The sequence below is a fragment of the Leucoraja erinacea genome, chromosome 1, assembly GCF_028641065.1.
Source record: "Leucoraja erinacea ecotype New England chromosome 1, Leri_hhj_1, whole genome shotgun sequence".
In the NCBI taxonomy this organism is placed as follows: Eukaryota; Metazoa; Chordata; class Chondrichthyes; order Rajiformes; family Rajidae; genus Leucoraja; species Leucoraja erinaceus.
Window position 1 is genome coordinate 101,630,827 of NC_073377.1, and position 24,453 is coordinate 101,655,279.

The 24,453-nt window shown below is 45.6% G+C and overlaps 1 protein-coding gene across 1 annotated transcript in view; it reads right to left on the reverse strand.

The window, feature by feature from the left end:
- Window positions 1-24,453, reverse strand: part of bmp2k (BMP2 inducible kinase) — an 82,349-nt gene that overhangs the window by 44,244 nt on the left and 13,652 nt on the right. The window contains exons 2-5 of the mRNA XM_055640246.1: window positions 18,441-18,559; window positions 11,895-12,000; window positions 9,206-9,348; window positions 188-309 (exon numbers count right to left, since the gene is read on the reverse strand). Coding sequence (XP_055496221.1) covers window positions 188-309; window positions 9,206-9,348; window positions 11,895-12,000; window positions 18,441-18,559 — 490 coding nt within the window. The remainder of the gene's footprint in view (window positions 1-187; window positions 310-9,205; window positions 9,349-11,894; window positions 12,001-18,440; window positions 18,560-24,453) is intronic.

Here is a 24,453-nt window from a genome sequence, read left to right on the forward strand (position 1 = left end):
GGTTCAATCCTGACTACGGATGAAACGCAGGTCTGTATACAGGCAGCAGCTCAGCTGCTGAGAATGATTTTCTCGAGTGACTTATGACCTGGGCATGTGCAGTCGGAATACCGAACTCGCTTATTGCAGCCTTCAAAATTGGTGTAAAATCCAAAAGCTTGAAGGGATTCAATGAAACAGAACTTACCTTTTTATTTCATCCTCTGTGGTATTCACACCATGTACTTGAGGATTGAGGATTTTATGAGTTGCACTTCCAAAGTCACACAGAACAAAGTTTCCATCATTGTTTAACAAAATATTTTCAACCTGCAAAGGAAATGCAAGTACAGTTACTGTAATGAAACAACTAACACCAAAAGTAAACACAATTCAAAAAGAAATTAGAGAAGTAAACTTATTCCTTAAATTGTCCTTGCAATATAATTGTTTCCAATTTAAATTATCTTATTCTGAGAGGTTGCCAGCAATGGCTGCCTCATCAACAGTCTGTCTGTTCCTTCCTTCTCTGGTGTTTTTTTAGTATGTTAAATGTATGTTTTAGTGTTCTTCAGCTTGTTTCATGTGGGGGGAGGGGGGTTGGGGGATTTTTTTTAAATCTCTTACCTCGACGGAGATGCAATTTTTTTCCGTATTGTATCTCCGATCATACAGTGGCCTAACATGGAGGAGTTGGCAACGTCTGCTGGAGATCGACTTCGGGTGCTCCAACCACGGGAGCCTGCGGACTTTAACATCGTGGAGCTCGCAGTCCCTGGTTAGAGACCGGCTTCGGGAGTTCCAAGCCGCAGGAACTTCAACCACCCCGACATGGGAGTTTCGATCGCCCCGACGCGGGGGGGGCTTCGACTGCCTCGATTGCGGATGGTTCAACTGCCCCGACCGCGGGAGAATAAAGAGGAAGAAGTTTGGACTTTATTGCGTTCCATCACAGTGAGGAATGCGGGGAATCCACTGTGGTGAATGTTTATGTTAGTTTTTATGCAGTTGGGTGTTGTTGCTTTTTTTTAGTATGGCTGTATGGTGATTCGAGTTTCACTGCACCTTAATTGGTACATGTGACAATAAACTGACCTTTGATAATTGTGGAGGCAATTGGGTTATCAAGCATGCTATACAATGAGAATAGGTGCATGATTAAGTATCATACATCACTGATCCAGAGCTGCCAAGTTTTGTCAGAGCATTTCAGTATTCTAGTACCTGAAAATAGTAAGATTAAACGAGAACTTACCAGTTTGAAGTTTGATCTGTATTTTATGAGGAGTTACGATGAGGGATTACGTGAAGAGCCCGCCTCAGGACGCATGTGCGGCATACTTCAAAGCAGCGGTGTGGAATCACAGATAGACACAAGTATTTGAAGTAACATAGTAAAGAAATAGAGACATCAATTTATCAGTTTGATCCATATAATGAGGGTGGGAGCGGAGGGCACGTAATCCCTCATCGTAACTCCTCATAAAATACAGATCAAACTTCAAACTGGTAAGTTCTCGTTTAATCTTACTATTTTACTTCGGAGTCACGTGAGTGACTACGTGAAGATTTCAAAGCTCTGTGATTTCAAACCGTGTAACAGCTATTACTACACCACTGCCGAAGTCTTTGAGGGAGGAAGTGTGTTATCGTAATCAACCAATGAATCTGTTTATAGAAAAACACAATGGTATTTTTACAATAACAATGAAGAAATTTAAATGCTCCCCTGGGCTAATTTAAATATTTGCAGACTCGAATCTTTCCTGCAAATAAAAAACAGGTTTTGTCAACAGCTTATAATAAATTTTTTCTCTGAACGTTTTCACCCCCACCATTCTGCTGTAGCCAGGATGTGGTTTATAGGCACGTCCATTCTTTTGCCGTTGACGTGGAAGCTTGTCCTGTGGAATGAAACTTTGTACATGTTAGTTTTATCCCAGCAGCTTTAGTACCTGCTTGAGCCATCCCAAAATGGCTCGTTACCCGACCACAAGGTTTTTTGTGACCAACCCACAAGGCTTTTCATCTCCCTCGAATATTTAGGTTGTGTCTATGTAGGGTAATAGGGTCATGGCACATTACCGTGTTTTCTGGCGGGTAAGCCCGGATTCTATGACTGGATAAGGTGTTCCTGGTCTGGTTTGACCATTCCCTGGACAATGATAGCGATCTGGTCTGAAGCTGTGAGCATGGTGTCCAGTTGCAATAGGAGTAGTGACTGGACCCTCTGTGCTGCTCCGAGTGCCCTCAACATATGTGTTTAGAGCATAGATGGTTCAGGTTGAGGGATCTGGCTGGTGGGCATCCCCTGAGGTATGGCAGTACCACTGTGACATCCCATATATGGGTGTACCTGGTCTAGGGGTTTAGAGTTGTAATACCCTTCATAGATTTACCACCAGCCAGTGTGACCCCATGGCCTGTTGTCCTGTAGCTGTTTTGAAAAAACAGGCAGGGCAATTCTAGCTGTGTTCATGGTACTGTAGCCGAATCCTTCATCATGGTGAAGGTTCACCAGGAATTCCAGTTCGTAGTAACTGTATCGGTTGAGTAGGTTATCCTTGTATCCTTGCAGTACTTCTCTTGATGCTGGACAAGTGCTGTAGTCCAGTGGATGTTCAGAGGGATGCTGACATGGTGTCGACGGTTCGGTATAATAATCCCAGTCCCAGATGTGGCTTGTGCAGAATCTGCAACCCAGGAGCTTAAATTTCCCATGGCACGGATGACTTGTGCCCGGCTCCGAGTGTTAATAATTCTGGGTCACTGGGGAATACCATCGAAGTTTCAACAACCATGTCATGGAGTATTGGGAACCATGGCCGCGTAAGTCCGTCAGGTACTATCAAAATACCTGAAGCAGAGTCCTTTTGTACTGTGCGTAGTCCCCGACTGATGAGGCAGAAGGGAAGAAATACATAGAAATAATTTCACCAATCCAGCGCGAACGCATTTGCTGCTCCAGGGTCTGGTTCCCACGCGACATACATAGGACATCACCCAAACACCTGGTGATTTAGCGTTGATGCAGATAATCGATATCTGGCGTGTCATATAGCTTGATAGTTTTATTGAAACTTTTTTATAAAAAACATCTAATCGATGTTGTCATTAAATTTATGTGACCTGGTGTCTGTCACTGTATTTGGCTTACCAGGCAGGTAAGTTGCTGATAGTCAAATACATCTTTGGACACACCATTGTCAAATTGTGTTGACCAACTTGTCGCATGATACCGACTTTATGCCGCCCATATGGTTAATGTAGGCCACCACCGTAGTGTAGTCTATTTATAACCGTACATGCAAGTGCTTTAAATCCATAAAATTCACCCAAACATTTTTAGATAATTAATGCCCAGTATAAGTGGTAACCCCACCACTGTCTTTCTGATATTACTTCAGTGGGTAACTTCATGAGACGCTCAATGACAACCTATATGTCGTTTTTGATACTAAGGTCCGAATTATGTAGACAGAAATGCTACTATTTTCCCAATTACTCTGTTACTTGTCGAGTAGTTGGTAGTTTGTTGACCATTAATTTGTTGCTTGTTTGTGCCAATTCAACTATGTTGTCTCTTGGCAACATTTATAGTCACGTAGACTGAATTAATATGAAACCCAAGATAGTCCAGGAAAGAGCTCTATATGCTGGTAGGAACCAGACCCACCTACCTCCATGGTTATTGGCGGTTTTGTCTTTTCTGTTTTCTGAGTGCTTTGTTCTGATGACGTGCTGGCGATGTTGGGGGGAGGCGCATTTTCCAGGGGGTCCGCGGCGGGCCCTGATCTAAAAGATCTTTGGGGATAATGCGGCCCCAAGCGTTCACCAGTCCCATATTCTAGACGTCGACTGGTGGATGCCGTGGGGTGCTGCCGCTTGGGTATCGGAGGTCGTGGTTTGCTCGTCCCGGGGCCTGCCCTCATGATGCCGAAGGTTTTTGATGCCTCTTCCATCTCCTTCAGCTTTTTGTTCAGATCTCTCCCAAATAGCAGTGAGTCTGCCTCCGCAGCTGGGGCTTTACACAAGCCTGCAAATTTGGGATTGAGGGCAGGTCTTATATTTTCCCTCCGGAGATTGTTTAGTTCGAATTGTGTGGTACACCTTAATGCCAGCACATCCTGCTGGTATGTATTCATCTCCGTTGTCTCCACAGAACGAGCATAGGCTGTGATAGCTGACGTCAGGAGCCTTAGGATCCGCTGTAGCTTGAGTTTTTGTGCCCGCATAAGGGCCCCCACATTTTCCCAGATTTGGCTGTTGAGGCTTTTTTCCCTTAAGGGCCTCACAGTTCTCTGGTGCTGTATGTTCTTGCAGCACCTCGGCGAGCACCTTCTCCAGTAGAGGTTTGTTGGATAGGTGATTAATACTGGCTGCCATTTTTTGGCTCCAGCGGTGCTCCAGCCCGTGGGGTTGCTACGAAGCGGTCCACCACACCCAACAGCTGTTCCTGTTCCTGCACCCCATGCATACTCCCGATTTTGTCCGCCTGCCCCATTTCCCGACCAGCCCTGCCCTGGTCACCAATGCTAGCCTCCTGCTCCAGCCCGTGGTATGAGGTAGCAAAGGGCAGTGCCTGACACGACACTATGGAGGAGGTACCTGTCCTGTCTCCCCGGGAGCGCTGCTGTTCCCGGTGGACCATCTCCTCCAGGAGCTGCTAAATGCAGCTCAGGCGGCTGTCTCTCTTGTGTTTTGGTGGAGACATGTCCCCCTCCGACGAATCGGAGACGACCGGCCGCTTGGCTTCCTGGCCGCTTTCCCAGTCCGCCGTGCAGGCTCTAGCGAGACTGGGCTTGGCTCGGTCTCAGGGATAGCGAACGCTCTGAGAGCGACGCTGCCGCCGGTTGCTGCCCCGCTGGTAGAGTTGGAGCGGGGCAGTTTCTCTTTGAGAGTTTTCTGCGTTGTGACATGATTCCTGAAAGCCTGCAAAACACAACTGCAACTCACCTCTGTTATCCAATGCCCAAGAGCCGCTCCTGCAGCTCAGGCGGCTGTCTCTCCCCTCCTGGGTGGAGAGACGTCCCCGTCCGATGTCGGAACCACCGGCCGGTTTTTACATACATCCAGCCCGCTGCTCAGGCACTAGCGGGGCTGGGCTCAGTCGCAGTGTCGGGGTAGCGGACCGCCCGCTAAGCGGTCCTACCGCCTGTTGCTGTCCCCGCAATGAGACGCTCCTCCGTCGAGCGGGCAGGTGCAGCGTTCTTCCCAGCCCGCTGCTGAAGTGCTGACGGGATGGGCTTGGCGCAGTGTCGGGAGCGGAGCGCTGGTTAGCGGTCCTGCCGCGGTGCGCTCTCTCTCTCTCATGCACTCGGGCTGCTGTTAAAGTGCAGCGCACTCCACGCCAACACTGCGGTAGTGGGTCCGCCCCTTCATCGGCTCCGATGGTCGGAAGCCTCCGCCCGCCCGCCTGCCAGCCTTCACCTGGCCAGCTACTCGAGGGGCGAGCGAGGACTGAGGGGAACCTCCTGAGAGGAACGAGTGCAAGCGCCGTCTTCTCTCCGTTGTCGCCCCTGTGTGGAGTGGTACCGCACCGGCACAGCTCCCAGTCCGTGGTCCGCCGTGTGTGCGGTCCTGGTGGCGTCTTTCCCCCCCCCTTCCGCGAACGGAACACTCCTTCCCCGGAGTCCAAGGGGGCCGCTTGCATGCCCTACGAGGAACAAGCAGACGCGAGGGGCTGTTAGAATAAAGGTAAGTACTTACCTAAAGCTTAGTTTTTCAGATTGTAGCGGGAGCCCTGTCTCCCGCCGCCGCTGTTGCCTGCTGAAACGTAATGCCGCACATGCGTCCTGAGGCGGGCTCTTCACGTAGTCACTCACGTGACTCCCGAAGTAAAATCAGTATTTTGCCGAGGAAATCAGTATTTTTACACGGTGCCATTTTGCTGGATTTTTTTTTTTTTTTTTTAAATGTGCAGTCATACCCATGTAAGAGTACAAGAATGCATAACTTTGCTACCAATTGACATGTCTTCTACGCACTTTACTCGACAGTGCATTCATTGCCTTCTCTTTGTATACTGCTGTTTGAATGGCTGCTTCCTGCTTTTAGCACCAGATGATGATGTAGAAGCCATTTTGGAAGCCACCCTCTCCTTCCCTTGCTCTCCCTCTCTCTCTCCCTCCTTCCTCCCCTCCCTCCCTCTTCCTCCCACCCTCTCTCTCTCTCCCACCCTCCCTCTCTCTCCCTCTTTCCCTCCCTCTCTCCTTCCCTCCCTCTCTCTACCTCCCTCTCTCCTTCATTCCTTTTTTATCTCCCTCCCACAAGTCTGCGCTATGTGGCCATAGCGCTATGTGTAAAGCCCATAGCGCTATGTGTAAAGCCCATAGCGCTATGTGTAAAGCCCATAGCGCTATGTGTAAAGCCCATAGCGCTCCAGCTGGGAGCGCTATTTTTAGTTCATTCAAATTCCCATGCGTTAAACTGACAGCGCTGTTTAAACCTGGAGCGGGACAGGCAGATCAAAGCTTCCAGATCTTGAAATTTAAAATACTAATTATTTAATCTGCTATAATTTTTAGAGGTACAGTATGACTGCATTATGTAGGTATGTTGCAAAGCCTACCTGAAGCGTCGCTGAAAATCTGTCCCAGCCCGTGTGCGCGATTTTGGCGCCGTTTAGAGGGGGGCGGGTTTAAAACGCGATTTCCCCTAGGCTGTTCAAATCGAGGATGTTCAGCCTAGTTAATTATTAACGAAAAATCGCTGGAAGATTCCGTCGCTTTAGCTATTATTACTTTTAAGGGCTTTATCTAGTTGTTATAGTAGTTTAAAAATTAACCTCTAAACCCCCGACCGCCGGCAACCGGCCGGATCTCATACAGGGGACAACAGAAGGTAGGCTGTTTATTTTTACATTAAAAAGGGCTTCTTAAGATCCCTTTATACAAAGTTTAATGTTGCGAGTAGCTAATTTTGGCCCCATTATATCCCGCAGTATTTTTCTGGCCATTTGAGGGCACAAATCCACCGCAATATGAACGTTCTAAACCAGCGCGTTCACAGGATCCCACTAGAAAGCTGATTTAAATGGACTATTTTACAGCAATTGAACACTAAATTCCTTCCATTTGGCCTATAAATTAATGTAAATGAGATTTAAAAATCATGTTTTATTGTGAATTATTTGGACACTTAAGCTATTTAAAAATGTTAATCATTTATTAAGAAATGGATAGATGTTTAAATCTAGTCATTGAAGTTTGAAATTAGCTACAATTGGGTAACTAACTAATTATATGCTTTAATTTCAGGTCATCCAAGTAAGATTGTTTTATATTTGTTTCAGAATGCTTCAATCTATGATAACTGAAAATTTCATTCAGTTCTCTTAATTTTTAAGAAAGTTATGGGCTTTTGACTGTCCTCGATCACAGCTTTTTTGTTATGTCCATAGAAAATCAATAGGGAACAAGATGCTAATTTCCGAGTATGAAAATGGCCATAACGTTTTAAATACTTGAGATATGAAAGTGAATTAGGTGTCAAATTAAACTTCTTTTTATGCTTTATCTGATGGGATAAATTGCAGACTTGATTTTTTAAAATCTCAAAATTTTGTAACATTGCTACATTATGACTTGCATGTTTTAAGCAGCAAGATGAAACAGGAAATCGGGCTGATTTTTAAAAAATCCGTATTTTACAAAGCAAATCCGTACATCCATATTCTGATCGCATTTCCGTACAAAATACGGAAAATCCGTACTACTCTGCTGACCAAAAGCAAAAATACTCGATATCCAAAAAACTAAACTAGTATACATGGATTACTTTCATTCACATAAATAAAACTATTTATAATTATCTTCACTTTCATTCCATATGCATGATACATCGATTCCATAGATTATACAGCTAGAATAAATGCGGAAGGTCAAATTTTGATGAGGGTATTGAGACTGCAATGAGATAGAATGAGTGGTTGAAACCTTGCGAAATGGAGTTTAACATGGGAAAGTGAGAGGGTCATGTACTTCAGAAAGAGGAATCAAAAAGCAGATTACTTAAAGGAAATAACCCTGTGAAGTACAGAGGGATCAGGTTCTTGTGCATGAATGGGCAGCATGGTGGCACAGCGACAGGGTTGCTGCCTTAAAGCGCCAACGACACTAGTTCAATCCAGACTACGAATTCTTGTCTGTACGGAGTTTGTACGTTCACCCCGTGACATGCGTAGGTTTTCTCAGAGATCTCCGGTTTCCACCCACATTCCAAAGACATACAGGTTTGTAGGTTATTTGGCTTGGTATGATTGTAAATTGTCCCTTGTGTGTGTAGGATGGCATTAGTGTATGGGGATCGCTGGTTGGCGTGGACTTAGTGGGCCAAAGAGCCTGCTTTCACGCTGTATTTCTAAACTAACTTAAATTACAAAATGACCAGGTAAATGCAACAACTAAGATGGCATATACCATATTAGCTTCTATTGCAAAGGTTGAAGTTTAGAAATGCAATTACGATCAGCCATGATCACAATGGATGGCGGTGCTGGTTCAAAGGGCCGAATGGCCTCCTTCTGCACCTATTTTCTATGTTTCTATGATTTTCCAGTGTTGGTGGTGCATACCTGTGCATTAGTCAAGAAAGGATATCAAGCTAACTCCTAGAATGGGAGAACAGTCCTATCAAGTGGGGCCTGTATTCTTTAGAGTTCAGTAGAATGAGGGGGAGATGTTGAGATGGTTTCACTAATGGAATAATCTAGAAAAAAGAGGACAAACATACACAGTAAATGGCTGGTCATTTAAAACAAAAGGTGCATAGAGAATTATTTTTCAGCCAAGTGATTAAAGCTCTGGAATTATATGTCCCAGGGAGCTGTGGAAGCCAACTCATTCAAAAGATGTAAATAGGGGTAGATAATTTTGTTTTACATTTTGGGATTCTAGGCTACAGGAAATAAGGTACAGCAAAAAAGTTGATGATTGGGGTAGAATGGCAAGGCTAGTTTGAGGGGCTGACTGACCTATTCCCACTTTATTTTCTTGTGTTCTAAATAGGCTTTCAGATAGTTAGGAGACACAGGGTCGAAGGCGATTTGCCAAACTGGATTCAAAATGACCTTATTGATAGGGGGCAGAGGGCAGTGTTGGAGAGTTGTTTGCAATCCTTAATCAGTCACAGGTCCATAAGCTATAGTACAATCTGAGAAAAATCAACTTTGTATATAACATGTGATCTTTTACAATTAAAATTATTCCTATAAAGCAATTCTTACCTTTAGATCCCTGTGTATGATTGGGGTTTTGCACTGATGCAGCCTTGCTACCGCTTCACAGGTATCACAGAAAATTCGCAGAATTTCTGTTTCAGTAAAACCTGTTTGCAGCCTCTTATTCATTTGGTTCACAACTTGACCCGCTGTCAAATAAATTTTAAGTTTGCCTTAATACTATCAAGCTTATAGGTTTGAGACACACCTGGAATTTCAAAAGATCTTTAGACAAGCATGACAAAACATATCTATACAAAACGCTACACTGATGCAAATTATACCACAATGCTTACGTAAATTTTTTTGTGAACCTCTCGTTAATTCTGGGATGAATTGATACTAAATTCATGGCATCAACTGGAAAGGATTTAACATTGAGTACTGATATATTTCAAGAATTCACCAAAAAAAGGTAGATAAATTAAAAATATTAAGATTTAATATCTATTAAGATTTGTGCAAAGAACCTCAGGGCAGTATCAAGGCTGTCATTGTTGACCATATATTTATATATAGTCAACAATATTATTATATATATATATATAATATATATATAATAATAATAATAATAATAATATATATAATATCAGGGACGTCAACAGACTGTGGAACCAATATTGATAAATATTGATACATTGATAAATTGGCATGCAACAAAATCTGGATTTTCAATTTAGTAACTAGCTACAGAAATCAAAATTAAGATCAGAAGATGTGACATTGTCAGAATCAAATGGCCCATTACAAAAATTGTAAAATATTTATGCCTGAGAAAGACTCCATGCTAAATTTCAGGGCCAGCAACATTTTTCTAGTTGTAATTATGGCTTAGCACAGTAGTTATGCCTCACTCAAAGTGTCTCACCCACAATCGTTTTTTTTGGGGGGGGGGGGGGGTTTTAAGAGAGAATAATGAGCAAAAAGTGTGTATTTATTCAATGATTTTAATAAGATTCCCATCTGCAAGGATTTCAACAACACTTCCTGTGGAGAAACTGGGTATTAGACAACAGACTCTGGTTTCCACATTTAACCAAATAAATTCTGGCTTTAGGGAAACAATGGCAAATAACATCACTGTTATTACGGAGACATTTTACAAGAATGATCCCAGGAATGAGTGGGTTAACTTATGATGAGCGTTTGACAGCACTGGGCCTGTACCTGCTGGAGTTTAGAAGAATGAGGGGGGACCTGATTGAAACATACAGGCTTGAATAGAGAGGATGTTTCCACGAGTGGGAGAGTCTAGGACTAGTCACAGCCTCAGAATTAAAGGACTTTAGGAAGGAGATGAGAAGGAATTTCTTAGGTCAGAGGTGGTGAATCTGTGGAATTCTTTGCCACAGAAGGCTGTGGAGTCCAGGTCAATGGATATTTTTAAATCAAGGATAGATAGATTCTTGATTGGTACAGGTGTCGGGGGTTATGGGGACACCTGACACCTTCCTTTTGCAAAACCAAACCATTCAAAATTGCTGCAAATAGATCAAGAAAATTAATGGAATCAAAAAAAAGTTATCCTTTTATGAGAATCTGGAAAAAAATTTAAAAACTTCCAAGGGAGAAAGAAAGGGTAAAGGAGACATCAAAACAGAAGGTGTAGGGTTCTGTGCAAACAGAAATAGTTCAAACAAAATATTCTTCAAAGTTGAGCTGAGGAAGTGTTAATATGCCCAACAAAAGACAGAATGATAAACCACATTCTTACGTTGTACTTCACTGCAATAGATTATGGAAATCAGAGTGGTTGAGGAAAAGAGGATTAAAGGAATACACTGCCAGAAGCTTGGAATCATGCTTGTAGATTGAATTGTTTTAGGTAATACCAAATAAACTACATTTAATCTCCCCCACTGGCAAAATGCATTCCAAATGCAAAAGGTACAAAATGAATAAATCGCTGTTTCACCTGGAAAGTGTACTTGGGAATGCATAATGAGAAGCAATAAAAGATCCAGTGCCCAGTTACACAGAAAAGTGGCAGGATTAGACTATGTATTAGCAAAGAAACAAACCAGACATTTTGGGAGTCATATCTTCCTTGAGAATGATAAAGAGGTAGGAAGGGAAGAGTTGTGAGTCTGCGGAATTCTCTGCCTCAGAGGGCGGTGGAGGCCAGTTCTCTAGATACTTTCAAGAGAGAGCTAGATAGGGCTCTTAAAGATAGCGGAGTCAGGGGATATGGGGAGAAGGCAGGAACGGGGTACCGATTGGGGATGATCAGCCAATGATCACATTGAATGGTGGTGCTGGCTCGAAGGGCCGAATGGCCTACTCGTGCACCCATTGTCTAAAGGTTGTTGGTGTATATTAGAAAACAGTAACCAAGTCCATATGATAAGGCCTTATGGATTAATTAAATTTAGTTGAAGAAGCTTCACAACACTTGCAATATGAATGTACTCTCATGTAAGTTTTAAATTACAATGTTTTTGAGTTTGAGTGCAGATATTTTTTTAAGTGTGTGAACTTGGCCAATGTTTGCACGACTGAAGCAGGTAACAAAAAAAACAAAATACTACTAGTTCAGTCAATGCTATGTCTCAATGTATATCATTTGGCTTTGCATGATCAGTTTATAAAACAAAAGCAATGGAATTAATGGGAAAAAAAAGAACACAAATGTATCATAAAATATTTCAAAAGGAAAACATACATAAACAGACAACTTAAAATATGGTAGACTTACCTCGGCAATATTCCATTAAAATCAGCACTTCCCAGACATTATCACTGACTGACGCAATTCCACAATCCAAATAACCTACAATATTTTTATGGCCCGATAGCTCTTTCTAAAAAGGAAAAAGCAGAAGAGCCAATTACGAAATAAATCATAGGAATTGTTTGTCTATGCTATATATTTCTAATCTAATTAAAAACTCTGTGCGGTGAATGACACCACAATGTCGTTGATTAATATTTCCCACCTACAACAGAGATCACTGATCGGACCTAGGGTCAAAAGTTGGCTTCTTTTAAAATGTCTCAAGTTACAAAATCAGAGTTTGGGCCAGATAAGCAATTTTACTCAAAGACTGATGAGTAATATATCATGCAACTTCCATGGGTAATGTGGGTGGTCATACATAGAGAATCCAGTTAGAGACAACTGATACATGGGGTACTTGGAATTTACATACCCAGGATATCCACATTCAACTCTATCACACAGGCACTGCAGAATTTATGGATTTAAAATTTACCATATCCAACGAGACATAGTAAGTAATCAACTAGACGTTCACACTACTCATAGCGTCTTTCAACATGTTGCCCCATCATATCATATCTATCATATCATATTAGATTAGATTCAGATTAGATCCCTTATTTGTCATTCAGACCTTTCGGTCTGAACGAAATGTCGTTGCCTGCAGCCATACATATAATAATAAACAACAAAACACACAATAAACACAAATTAACATCCACCACAGTGAGTTCACCAGGCACCGCCTCACTGCGATGGAGACAAAAGTCTTAAAGTTACTGTCTTTTCCCTCCTCATTCTCCCTCTGCGCTGAGGTGATATGTTGTTGTTACCCCACCGGGCAATGGTAGTCAGTCCCGCTGCTCAACCGAGCTCCGCGAACGGGCCGGTTCAAGCTCAGCGGCCCGGGGTGGTCAAAGCTGCCGCCCTCCAGTCCAGCTTACGCAGCTGTTGCCGCAGGGAGCTCCGGAGCACCAACCTGTGACCTGCGAGCTCCCGACGATGTCGTCCACTGGCCCGCGGCCGAGCCCCAGATTCAAGTCGCCGCCGCATCAGCCACCGGAGCACCGTCTCAGCCCCAAGACAGGCCACCCTCACCGGAGCGCCGTTTCAGCCCCGAGCCGGGCCGCCCTCACCGGAGTGCCGTCTCAGCCCCCAGTCAGGCTGCTGCCACTAGAACGCTGGAACGCCGCCGCAGCTCGAAGATGGCCAGCCTCACGTTGTAAGTCCTGGCTGGCTCTGCTTCCGAAGCCTCGAGGTCAGTCGCAGTTGGAGGCCGCCAGCTCCGCCATTCGGCCTCAGCGCAGACGGAGGCAGAAAAGGGGGGATACAACAGAAAGAGTCGCATTCCCCCGAAGGGAGAGACCCTTATATCTATATATCTAGTATATCTATATACTTTTAAAATTGTGTGTGCATGTGTGTGCGTGCGTGTGTGTGTGTGGTTTTGCATGTGAAACGTATCTCCCCCTCCCTCTCTTTGGGGGCTATGCGTCAGTGGATAGGGCGGTTATGGGGTAAAAGGAGCAAGTTAATAATATTAACATAATATCAAGGGGGGTAGTCAGCACAAGTTCAGAAATCCACTCCTTGGTCAATTATTTCCCCCAGATTTTGAATAAAAATGTTCACCAAACTCAATTTTTAAAATATAAATGCCGCTTGCCAGTTGCTGACATCACAATGCCCACATGCACACAATCCAGGCCCATCTGCCTCCTGGCCCCAACTGGGCTCCCCCCGCCGCCGCCGCTGTGGCTTAAAGGCGCAGAAAGATCAAGAAAGTTCTGCAGAACAAAGATGCAGGAGTAGGCCATTCGGCCCTTCGAGCCTGCACCGCCATTCAATATGTTCATGGCTGATCATCCAACTCAGTATCCCGTACATGCCTTCTCTCCATACCCTCTGATCCCTTTAGCCACAAGGGCCACATCTAACTCCCTCTTAAATATAGCCAATGAACTGGCCTCGACTACCCTCTGTGGCAGAGAGTTCCAGAGATTCACCACTCTGTGTGAAAAAAGTTCTTCTCATCTCGGTTTTAAAGGATTTCCCCCTTATCCTTAAGCTGTGACCTCTTGTCCTGGACTTCCCCAACATCGGGAGCAATCTTCCTGCATCTAGCCTGTCCAACCCCTTAAGAATTTTGTAAGTTTCTATAAGATCCCCTCTCAATCTCCTAAATTCTAGAAAGTATAAACCAAGTCTATCCAGTCTTTCTTCATAAGACAGTCCTGACATCCCAGGAATCAGTCTGGTAAACCTTCTCTGCACTCCCTCTATGGCAATAATGTCCTTCCTCAGATTTGGAGACCAAAACTGTACGCAATACTCCAGGTGTGGTCTCACCAAGACCCTGTACAACTGCAGTAGAACCTCCCTGCTCCTATACTCAAATCGTTTTGCTATGAATCCTTCCGCTATAGGATCTTTGCCTCACGAGATGAACCATCTCCTCATAAGTTCTGCAGAACAAAGTTTCTACAGCTCCGTTCCGCTACCGCTGAACCTTCTCCTCACAGCCGACACAGCTCACGAAGCCCCGCCCACCTGCGCGATCATTCCAGCTGTGGGATCCCAGAATCAAAAGCCGCTTCTCTCTCTCTCTTCTATTGGCAGCCCGGCTCCCCCCCGGCCCGGCCCTGTCACGCTGGCGGAAGCCACAATCGACTGGTCCCCCCCCCCCCCCCCCCCGCTGCTTTTTCACCGTCCTCAGATCGCTCCGTGCCTCGGCTCGGGTTGCCGCCCCTCTCCTCTCTTCCCCCTCCCTCTCCTTCCCTCCTCACTCTCCCTCCCCCATCTCACTCTCTACCCCAACCCCCTGCCCTCCCCCACACTCGCTCCTCTAAATCCCCTTGATTCCTCCCCTTCCATCCACCTCCCCCCTCTCTCCTCCCATCACTTGCTCCCCTCCTAAACCCACCCTCCCCTCCCTCCCCCCTCCCCCGCTGTCTCTTGCCCTTCTGTCCCTGTGTCTCCCCATTCTCGCTCTGCCCTCACTCTCTACCCCACCTCCCCTCCCTCTCTAGACACGCCTGCAAGTTGGGGGCTAAGCGTCAGTGGGTAGGGCGGTTATGGGGTAAGCGAAGCAAATTAATACTATTAATATAATATCAAGGAGGGTAGTTAGCATTTGTGCGGTGGTATGGTTAGTGTGTGTGACGCTGCATGCCGTCCCCCCCAGCCCCCCCACAACCACACGTTGGGGGAACAGACCCAACGGGTCTGCACTTGGTCTAGTATTATATAAAACTCTGTGTGTGTGTGTGTGTGTGTGTGTGTGTGTGTGTGTGTGTGTGTGTGTGTGTGTGTGCGTGTGTGTGTGTGTGCGCGCGCGCGCGCGCGCGTGCGCTGGCGTGTATCATTTTGCCTTTGAAATGCACCTCCCCATGAAAACCAAACGCGGAAACGGGGAAATGTTTACATATTTCGGTAGATATTTTCCTTATGATTTCAAAAATCCACTCCTCCGTAAATTTGGTGAATTATTTCCAAAGATTTTTATGATAATTGTTCACCAATCTGATGTTTTTTTCGAATCTGACCTCTGGGCGGCTGCTGAAGTCACAATGAGGGTAAAATATTTGCATATTCTGGATTATAAAAATCCACTTCTCTGTAAATTTGGTTAATTATTTCCCGAGTTTTATACTAAAATTGATCACCAAACTGACATTTGAAAAAAATAATAAAATAGCCGCTGGCCAGCTGCTGACGTCACAATGCCTTTGTCCCCCGCGACCAGCGGCGCAGACTTTCAATGTGCAGCCAGTTACATGGATTGAAGCCCGTTAACATGTGATCAAGTCGTCCAGCGCGCTCCGCTGGGTTTCTTGAAGTTCAACAACATGGTGGCGGCGGTCGTTATTGCAGAAAGAACGAGCAAGTTCTGCAGTTCCCGAGGTCACCGGTTCACCGGCTTGCTTTTGAAGAACTCGCACGGCCGGGCCGCTCGCAAGACCTTCGAAAAAAACCACGCAGTCTGCTTGCTCCAGCTGCCGGGAGCGAGTGATTATTGCGTTCAAGAACCAGCCCTCACCTCTGACAATGCATTTCCCCCCCCCCCCCCCCCCCCCCCTCCCTGCCTCCAAGTGCCTCTCTGTCCCGCTCCCCACTACTCTCCTACGCACCACCTCTCCCCCCCACCCTCTCTCTCTCTCTCCACCGCTCCTATCTCCGTCCCCTCTCTCTCTCTCTCTCTCTCCCCTGTGTGTGTGGGGGGTGGTTAGTGTGCGTGTGACGCCACTGACCCCACCCCCCCACCCACCCACGCAGAGGGAACGGTTCCCCCCTGGTCTAGTAACTTATCAAACTCTGGATGTTCGCTTGTGCGGATGCTTGCTTTCTTGCTTCAACTTTTTCTTTGATTCACATCTCCTGGAAAACCTGACCGGTAACGGTGAAATCTTTACATATTCTGGTAGAGATTTACCTCGTGATTTCAAAATCCCCTCATCTGTAAATTTGATTCATTATTTTCCCAAGTTTTTTACTAAAATTATTCACCAATCCGAGGTCTTTTTAAAATCTAACGTGCTGAAGCCAGCTGGACGATGTCACAATGCCTTTTCTCCTCACGACCAACTGCGCAGTTTTGAACACGCTGCCGGCAGGGCAATGTTTTCCAGGAGTGACGTCATCACCTCCACCCCCCCCCCCTGTTCTTCAAAAGACGCAGAAAGCACGAGCAAGTGGGCTCTGTTCTGCAGATCAGAACGGCGCTTCCAAGAGCTTCAGAGCTCTTCCAAGTTCACCCGAGGTCACGGGTGCTACGGAGCTTCCCGGCTTGCTTTTCAAGAACTTTTTCTCCTCGCGAGTAAAGTCACCCCCCTCCCCCCCCCCCCCCCCCCCCCCGCTGCTAACCGCTCCTATCCTGCTACTACTCCCCCGCTGCTATCCACTTCAACCAGGTTTCCAGAGAGATGGAGAGTGTCGGGCCTTGTACTCTCTCCCTCTCCCTGGGCTCCCTCCCCCTGCTTCTCACTCGTCCGACTCCCCTCACCTCTCCACCCCCTCCATTTCTTTCCCCCCTCCTCACTCTCCATCCCCACTACCCCCCTCCCTTCCCCCCACTCCCCCTCCCCTTCTATCTCCCCCTCCACCCTTCTTCCCCCTACTCTCCCCCCCCCCCTTCTTCTCTCTCCCCCTACCCCCTACCCACCCTCTCCACCCCCCCGCCCCCCCCCCCCCCCCCCCCCACCCCCCCACACTAGGACTCTCCCCCTTGATCTAGTATAATATAAAACTCTGATCTTGGATGTTTACTTGTGGGGATGTTTGCTTGAACTTTTTCTTTTGATTCACATCTCCTCGAAAACCCGACGCGGTAACGGTATAATGTTTACATATTCCGGTAGAGATTTAACTAATGATTTAAAAAAATATCCTCATCTGTAAATTTGATTCATTATTTTCTGAGTTTTTTACAAAAATTGTTCACCACTCTTAACTTCCTTTTAAAATCTAACGTGCTGGATGACATCACAATGCCTTTGTTCCTCGCTGCAAGCTGCACAGAATTTTCAACGTGCAGGGGCACTGTTTTCCATTGGCTGCGAGTTACGTGGTCCAGCTGCCCTCCCCCCCCCCGGCTCTGGATTAAAGCTGAAGAACACGTGATCAAGTCCTGGACAAGCGCAGTGGAAAAGTGGCCGTGGCTGCCGTCACAGGGGACGACCTCTTCTCGGTCTCCCCCCCGATCGTCTGTCACGCTGGTGGGTGTGCTTACCCTTGCGGAAGCCACGATCGGCCAGCCGTCCGTTGCTTTTCACCGTCCTCAGATTGCTCCGGGTCTCGCTCTGGTCCACGACGGCCGCAGCCTAGCTCGGGCACAACGCCTGATGGGGAGGCCTGCTCTACGACCTGGGTAGGTGCTACCTCCACCCCTCCCCCTCCCCGGGCGCAGAGAAAGAGAAGGGGGGGGGGTGGTGGGGGGGAAGGAGAGAGGGTGGAGAGGGGGGGGGGGGGGGGGAGATGGAGAGTGCTGCACACGGCTGTGGCATGCAGCAGACACCTGAGCCGGCTCACGGACTCGCCAGCCGCCCGCCACCTGCGCGGGAGGAAGAGACCACCCCCCACTTGCACATGCAGCAGGAGGTCGAGCACTCCGTTGATAAAGTAGTCAACATGTCAAACTGTCAACATAGGCAGTCCCCGATTGTGTCAATACTCGCACTCGGCCGGACGTTCACAGCGCAGCGCCCCCCGCCCCCCCCCATTCCCCCCCCTCTCTCCCCCCCCATTCACCATCTCTCCACATCCACCTCCCTCCCTCCCCACCATCCTATCTCCCCCTCCCCCCCTCTGCCCCCTCCCCTCTGGCCCTCACCCTATCTGCCCCCCCCCCACCCCCCCACTACCCATCTCTCCCCAATCTCCTTTCCCCTGGGTGTGTGGGGGGGGTTGTTTGTGTGTGTGTGTGACGCCGCGCACCCCCCCCCCCCCCCCCACCCCCACCACCGTGCATTGAGGGGATGGGACCCAACGGGTCCCCCTTGGTCTAGCAATTTTTAAAATACATACCATTATAGTAACTTCTCTTTTGCAGATATTCAAATCATGTACATCATTAACATACATGCGCTTCAGGGCACAACGAACACTGTTGTGAGTTCGAACTAAGAACACTATCGAGAATCCACCTGTAACACATTTAAACATGGATTTTTTTTTTTTTTTTAAACACATCTTCAAAAAAGCATTGAATTACACACATTTAAATTATGTTTTTACAGCTCTAATTGGTCAATTCATGACATAATAGAGAGTTGCTTGTTGTTATATCTTATTTAATACAACCGCAATGTCAGTATTTTTTGCTGGTAACTTGAAAATACTGAGCTTTTTATCACCTCAAAAGAGCCAATTAAAAGCTTGTATCAGGATCAAGATCCTCTGTGGACTTATTCTTCCCTGCCTCCTTAGCTCAATCATCTCCTTTTCCTCAAACCTGGCAACTCCAAGAAACTTTACTACACATTTGTTATTTCCCTTTGCCAACCATGAAATTCCCTCCCTACTAAAACACTGCAACCTCTCCTCCTTTGCAAGGGTGCATTTATAGAAACATAGAAAATAGGTGCAGGAGTAGGCCATTCGACCCTTCGAGCCTGCACCGCCATTCAATAAGATATGGCTGATCATCCAACTCGGTATCCTGTACCTGGTTTCTCTCCATACCCCCTGATCCCTTTAGCCACAAGGGCCACATCTAACCCCCTCTTAAATATAGCCAATGAACTGACCTCAACTACATTCTGTGGCAGAGAATTCCAGATTCACCACTCTGTGTAAAAAATGTTTTTCTCATCTCAGCCCTAAAAGATTTCCCCTTTATCCTTAAACTGTGACCCCTTGTTCTGGACTTCCCCAACATCGGGAACAATCTTCCTGCATCTAGCCTGTCCAACCCCTTTAGAATTTTGTAAGTTTCTATAAGATCCCCCCTGAATCTTCTAAATTCTAGCGAGTACAAGCCGAGTCTATCCAGTCTTTCTTCATATGAAAGTCCTGACATCCCAGGAATCAGTCTGGTGAACCTTCTCTGTACTCCCTCTATGGCAAAAATGTCCTTCCTCAGATTAGGAGACCAAAACTGTACGCAATACTCCAGGTGTGGTCTCACCAAGACCCTGTACAACTGCAGTAGATGATCCCTGCTCCTATACTCAAATCCTTTTGCTAAGAATGCTAACATAACATTCGCATTCTTCACTGCCTGCTGCACCTGCATGCCTACTTTCAATGACTGGTGTACCATGACACCCAGGTCTCATTGCATCTCCCCTTTTCCTAATCGGCCACCATTCAGATAATAGTCTACTTTCCCGTTTTTACCACCAAAGTGGATAACCTCACATTTATCCACATTATACTGCATCTGCCATGCATTTGCCCACTCACCCAGCCTTTCCAAGTCACCTTGCAGCAGCCTCCTCACAGCTAACACTGCCCCCCTGCTTCGTGTCATCTGCAAACTTGGAGATGTTGCATTCAATTCCCTCGTCCAAATCATTAATATATATTGTAAATAGCTGGGGTCCCAGCACTGAGCCTTGCGGTACCCCACTAGTCACTGCCTGCCATTCTGAAAAGGACCCGTTAACTCCTATTCTTTGCTTCCTGTCTGCCAGCCAGTTCTCTTATCCACATCAATACTGAACCCCCAATACCGTGTGCTTTAAGTTTGTATACTAATCTCTTATGTGGGACCTTGTCAAAAGCCTTCTGAAAGTCCAGATATAATACATCCACTGGTGTTGTATCTGGACTTTCTGCAGATTGTATGACATCAAAGATAGAGACAAAAAATGCTGGAGTAACTCAACAGGACAGGCAGCATCTCTGGATAGAAGGAATGGGTAAGGTTTCACGTCGAGACCCTTCTTCAGACTGTGAGTCAGGGGAGGGGGAGACGGAGATAAGGACGGGTAAGGTGTGAAAAAGAGACATCCAAGGAATTAGGCTCAAGGAAGTGTAGAATAGATCATTGTTAGCTCGGAGAAGACAACAAAGCATACAGAGATAAAATTTAAACAGAGGGACAGTCAGACTGGTTGGAGAACTAGGAAGGGAGGGATGGAGAGAGAGGGAGAACTAGGAAGGGAGGGATGGAGAGAGAGGGAATGTAAGGGTTACTTGAAGTTAGAGAAGTCAATATTCATACCACTGGGGTATAAGATGCCTAAGCGAAATATGAGGTGCTGTTCCTCCAATTTGTGCTGGACCTTACTTTGACAGTGGAGGCGGCCCAGGACAGAAAAGTCAGTACAGGAATGGGAGGGGGAGTCAAAGTGTTTAGCAACCGAGAGATCAGGTAGGTTTAGGCAGACTGAGTGGAGTGTTCAGCAAAAATGATCATCAAGCCTATGCTTGGTCTCCCCAGCCAAACATACATTATCCACAAACTTTTAAGAAGGAACTGCAGATGCTGGAAAATCGAAGGTAGACAAATATACTGGAGAAACTCAGCAGATGAGGCAGCATCTATGGAGTGAAGGAAATGGGCAACGTTTCAGGTTTGGCGGGCAGTTTACACCCCAGCGGTATGAACATTGACTTTTCTAATTTCAGGTAGTCCCTGCTTTCGCATCCCCAGCTCTCCCTCAGCTCACTGTCTCAGCCTCTTCCTTTCTACGTCCCCTCCCGTCCCCCCCCCCCCCACCCCCCCCACATCAGTCTGAAGAAGGGTCTCGACCCAAAACGTCACCCATTTCCTTCGCTTCATAGATGCTGCTTCACCCACTGAGTTTCTCCAGCATTTTTGTCTACCTTCTTATCCACAAACTTAATCACTGGATAATTGGTGATGGAAAAGGGAGCTATTCAACATCCAAGACAAGACTGTCAAGCCAGATATCAGCTACAGGATGCATAGGCAATACCACGTGTTTAAAACAAACTATGTGTATCAGGATTTATTACCATAGAAATATAATTGAAAAGTAACAAAGCTATATTAAGTCTACATTGAAATCAGTTAAACCACATTTAGAAGACTGCAAAGTGTTCTAGTCATTGGATTATAAAAGGACATTGGTGATTTAGAGAGTATCAAGAAGAGTTACAAAGAAGATATGATAAATGCTTGGATACACAGATGAAGAAAGCATAAACAGACTCAAGTTTCTGTGCCTGAGAAAAGATAGCTATAAGATGATGCAAGAGATCTATAAAAATCTGAAACATTTTTTATTTAGTTGTTGCAGAGTTAAGGTTCTGCCCATACCAAGGGGATAGATCAGTAAATAGAAGGGAATTCAGAAAAAAATTACATTCAAAGTGTAGTAAAAATGTAAAACTGTGTCAAAGGGATCAGCTGATGAAAATGGTACTCGCATTTAAGGGTAAGATGGACAAGAACACAAAGGGAAAAAGGAATTGGGAGTTTTCATATATTAAGATAAGAAACAATGAGATGGGGGTCAAGTGGAACACATTCACTTGCATTCATTAGGTCTGTGGAGAATACTTGCATGACCCAAAAATGTTCTACCATTTAAAACTTTAAAACATTTTCAGAAAGTTTGCCACAAAACATTTTTTGAACGATTTACAATAAAAACAACTCATTCTAATTTACTGTGATCAGAATATAGTTGCTGCTATTCATAGCCTCGTCCTTCTTCCCCATAATGTGTTGATCTTATTTAAATACCAGAACAGACCTCACATGGTGAATGAAACAAAACCTGCCAAGTTGCTTTTAAAATGTTAGCCTTGCCTACAGTTCAAGACTAATTTTTAATCAACTGCTTTCAAACAGATGGAGTAATTATGAGTTAACAAAAACATGACCATTCTTGTACAGATGTTCTGTCAAGAGGAATGTGATAGTCTGGGCTTTCTGACATCCAAAGCTCTAGTGGACGTCAAGAGGCAGCCAGGCAGAAGAGACCTTTGAGCAAGCAATACAAAAGAAAATAAACATGGTCACATGGATGACTTTTCACCTTTACGAGTTCTAACATTGGTGGATCTTCTTCCAGATGAAGGCAGACATGGAAACTCTCTTCCTGTTCACAAAACCACACTGAGATTGGTTCTATTTGCAAAAACCATTCTGCCTCATTAATACCCATAAATCAACTTTACGTGGCAATGGAAGCTTGAACTTTCATTTTTACATCCCTTACTGCATTTCATCCGTTGATATCAACCAGTGAACTTATTTCAAAAACTAAAGAATTGGCTTCACCCCAGGAGTTAGTAGCAGTCAACACACCCATGCTCTATCTATCTCCAACTTACAGTTGCAGGTCACATCAATTCCCCTTTCCATTCTCACACCAACCCATCTCTCAGTCTTTTCCACTGCCATGACGAGGCAAAATGCAAACTAGAAGAACAGCACCTCGTATTCTGGCTGGGGTAGTGGAGAAGGCTGAAACTGGAAAATTTGATGTTTCTAGCACTAGATTGTAGCCTACAAGCCATAGGAATGAACATCAAATCTTCCAATTTCAGAGAAACTACTACTACGGTGTTACTTTCCCACTTTTTTGTTCACATTTTTCATGTCCATCTACACACTATTCTAAGTTTTTTTTCTCCCTTGGCCTTCCCTAAACCCTCCCTCATCTGCCCATCACTAATCCCCTGATCTAGTTCCACTCTGGTTTCATTTATCAGCTTCTAGTCTCTGTCTTTACCTTCCCCCTCCCCTCACCCCATCTGCCTATTGTTTTCCTCTCCATCCATTACCCAGCTTCTCTCTTAATTCATCTTTCCTCCCCACCTAGGTCGAATTGCCCATCATCCCCCACTTCCGCAATTCCTCTGAACACCTATCAGAGCCACCCTCACCTATCATTTCATTGTTCTGGCCATATTCCCTCCATATTCGCAGTTCTAATGTTGAGTCACGACCCAAAACATAAACTATTCTTTTGCTGATGTTGCTTAACTCACTGAATAGAAACATAGAAAATAGGTGCAGGAGTAGGCCATTCGGCCCTTTGAGCCTGCACCGCCATTCGATATGATCATGGCTGATCATCCAACTCAGTATCCCATCCCTGCCTTCTCTCCATACCCCCTGATCCCTTTAGCCACAAGGGCCACATTTAACTCCCTCTTAAATATAGCCAATGAACTAGCCTCAACTACCTTCTGTGGCAGAGAATTCCACAGATTCACCACTCTCTGTGTAAAAAATGATTTTCTCATCTCAGTCCCAAAAGATTTCTCCTTTATCCTTAAACTGTGACCCCTAGTTCTGGACTTCCCCAACATCAGGAATAATCTTCCTGCATCTAGCCTGTCCAACCTCTTAAGAATTTTGTAAGTTTCTATAAGATCCCCCCTCAATCTTCTAAATTCTAGCGTGTACAAGCCGAGTCTATCCAGTCTTTCTTCATATGAAAGTCCTGCCATCCCAGGAATCAGTCTGGTGAACCTTCTCTGTACTCCCTCTATTGCAAGCATGTCTTTCCTCAGATTAGGAGACCAAAACTGTACGCAATACTCCAGGTGTGGTCTCACCAAGACCCTGTACAACTGCAGTAGAACCTCCCTGCTCTTATACTCAAATCCTTTTGCTATGAATGCTAACATACCATTTGCTTTCTTCACTGCCTGTTGCACCTGCATTCCTACATTCAATGACAGGTGTACCATGACACCCAGGTCTCATTGCATCTCCCCTTTTCCTAATCGGCCACCATTCAGATAATAGTCTACTTTCTTGCTTTTGCCACCAAAGTGGATAACCTCACATTTATCCACATTATACTGCATCTGCCATGCATTTGCCCACTCACCCAACCTATCCAAGTCACCTTGCAGCCTCCTAGCATCCACCTCACAGCTAACACTGACCCCCAGCTTCGTGTCATCCGCAAACTTGGAGATGTTGCATTCAATTCCCTCGTCCAAATCATTAATCTATATTACTAAAAGTCTGTTCTTGACTGGTTTTGGCCATCTGTGCTGCGATTTCCAAGAGAACGCCGCCACCTACGGCCATCATTTTTGGCCAATTTACTCAGAACCCCCCTCCGCCATATGTGTGCCAAGGGTTTTTCCCGTCGATGAA